At 26.8% G+C, this 2,404-nt stretch overlaps 1 protein-coding gene across 1 annotated transcript in view; it reads left to right on the top strand.

Moving 5' to 3' along the window:
- The window catches only part of LOC107638822 (probable LRR receptor-like serine/threonine-protein kinase At3g47570), a 6,309-nt gene continuing 4,870 nt past the window's right edge, over nucleotides 966-2,404 (top strand). Inside the window, exon 1 of the mRNA XM_016342220.2 lies at nucleotides 966-1,715. Coding sequence (XP_016197706.1) covers nucleotides 1,016-1,715 — 700 coding nt within the window. The 5' untranslated portion in view covers nucleotides 966-1,015. The remainder of the gene's footprint in view (nucleotides 1,716-2,404) is intronic.

Raw genomic sequence — 2,404 nt, forward strand, 5'->3', positions numbered from 1 at the left:
GACGGCCAAAATTATAAAAACTAATGGCCACGTAGAATTTTTCTTAATTTTAATGTCTAAGAGATTTTAAGTTATTATAATCACCGATAGATCTTTAATTATTATTTTAATACTTTATGAATTATTTAGAAAATTTTCTATCCTCTTAGCAATTTAGTTTTCTTACGTGAATTTTAAATAGTAAAGCAATAAATATTTAGTGAATTGTTAAGTAAACCTCCCATAGTCCCATCCACTCATGTTTCAATTCATTGAAAGAAAAATTAAGTGTTGCAAAACCATAAATATATTTGTTCAAATATTTTATTTTGTACTTATTTCTTATGGTTCATTTAATGGGATGCTCCCATAAAAATGTTTAAAACATCTTTTTGTAAAGACGCTTAATATGTATTAATGAATCGGTTATTTTAAATTTCTTAACAAATTAAAATAAAATCGATTTATTTTATAACAATAATAATAAACCCATTTTTTTAGAAATTTAATTGTATTTTTAAATTTTTAGGGATTTAAATATCCACAAAACAAAAAATTAGGGATATATTTGTCTTTTTATCAAAAAATTTAAAGATATTCGATTTAGATGGTGTAATTCGATCGGATCAAATCGGGTCTAATAATTATAATGCAAACAATTAGGTTAATTATTATTGCTATAATAAACCGATTTTGTGCTGGTTTATTAAAAAATAAATTATTAACCAGTTTAATAAAAATATCCAATAATAACATCGCATGTAAACGTCTTTAAAAAAATATATTTTTAGTGTCTTTATTAAAGTGATCTCCTTCGTTCAAAGCCTGATCTAACGAATATTCTTAATAGAATTATAAGGATAAATCTAAAAAAATAACAAAATAAAAGGAAACATAACTCGAAGCACTTTCACACATAGAAATGACAAACTTGGAAATATTCGAACATTACAAACTATAAATGACAACACCGTACCATATCTCGTTACACACACTCCATTGTTCCTCAACTCAACTTAATTGCATTGGTCAAATAATGGAGAAAGCTTCTTCCTTCTTTCTCATTCTTATCTTATCATCATGCCGTCATTTCATGGCTTCCTCAGACACAATCAAATCCAACAACAACAATGAAGACCAATCAGCACTTCTAGCCTTAAAATCTCACATCAATTTGGATCCTCAACACATGTTGTCCAATAATTGGTCCACCACTTTCCCCCTATGCAATTGGTTTGGTATCACTTGTGATGCAAATACAAGAAGGGTAACATCCTTAAATCTCACAAACATGAACTTAAATGGTACCCTTCCTTCTCAATTAGGGAACTTAACTTATCTTCTAAACCTTGATCTTCACAATAATAGCTTTAATGGTATTGTTCCAAAGGAATTGGCCTTGTTACCCAGATTGGAGGTTCTCAATTTGTGCACAAATAACTTTGGTGGTGAACTTCCACCATGGATTAGTGAGTTATCTAACCTCCAAAGTTTGAGTCTTTGTAACAATAGTTTTTCAGGGTCAATCCCTACTTCACTATCTAACTTGTCAAAGTTGAAGAGCTTGAATTTGACCTTTAATTTCATTAGTGGAAGCATTCCACATGAGCTTGGAAGGCTTCATAACCTGAGTGTTTTGGACTTGTCACACAATAAGTTATCTGCTGATATTCCTTCTTCAATCTTCAATATCTCCACACTCCAAGTCATTGATTTAGCCTATAATTCTTTGTCAGGTAACTATTTTAATTTATTCCTCCTTATAAGCACTTACATATACTTCTTTTTTATTTGTTTTGATCCATTTTGTTAATATAGATTAGTCAATATGCAAGAATGAGAGTCATGGATCACAAGAATTAAAACTAACTCCTATCGCACAAGTCATCTAATATTCTATTGACGAAAATTCTATTCTCTGAACCTGTTATCGAATTCGTAGAGTTAGAAATTCAAAAATTCAAATGGGATTCAATTGGAATTGAACTAAATATAATAAAATAATATATTTATGTATAAAATATATAATATTAAAAAAATTATGATTTTTTATTTTAAATAGATTAATTACTAAAAAAATGTAGTGATTTAATTGGGTAATTAATTTTTTATTGATTTTTTTATTTATTTTTGATTGCTTTGTTGCCAAATAATCTTTTTTAATCAAATCGGTCTAATAGTCAATTTTTAATTAACCAATTGACCGGTTTAGTTTAGTTCAATTTTTCAACCCATGCTATTTACTAACCATCATTAGAAATATATAGTGTTTGTTTCGTAGAAAAGGATCATTTTTCAATAAAAAATATTTTTTTTAGTGTATTTGACAAAAATAAAAATAAAAACACTAAAAAAATTAAAAATTAAAATTTTTAATATAATAAATAAAAAAAAGTATTTTTATATTATTATACCTTTTTTTTTC

This window comes from Arachis ipaensis, chromosome B04, assembly GCF_000816755.2.
Source record: "Arachis ipaensis cultivar K30076 chromosome B04, Araip1.1, whole genome shotgun sequence".
Classification (NCBI taxonomy): Eukaryota; Viridiplantae; Streptophyta; class Magnoliopsida; order Fabales; family Fabaceae; genus Arachis; species Arachis ipaensis.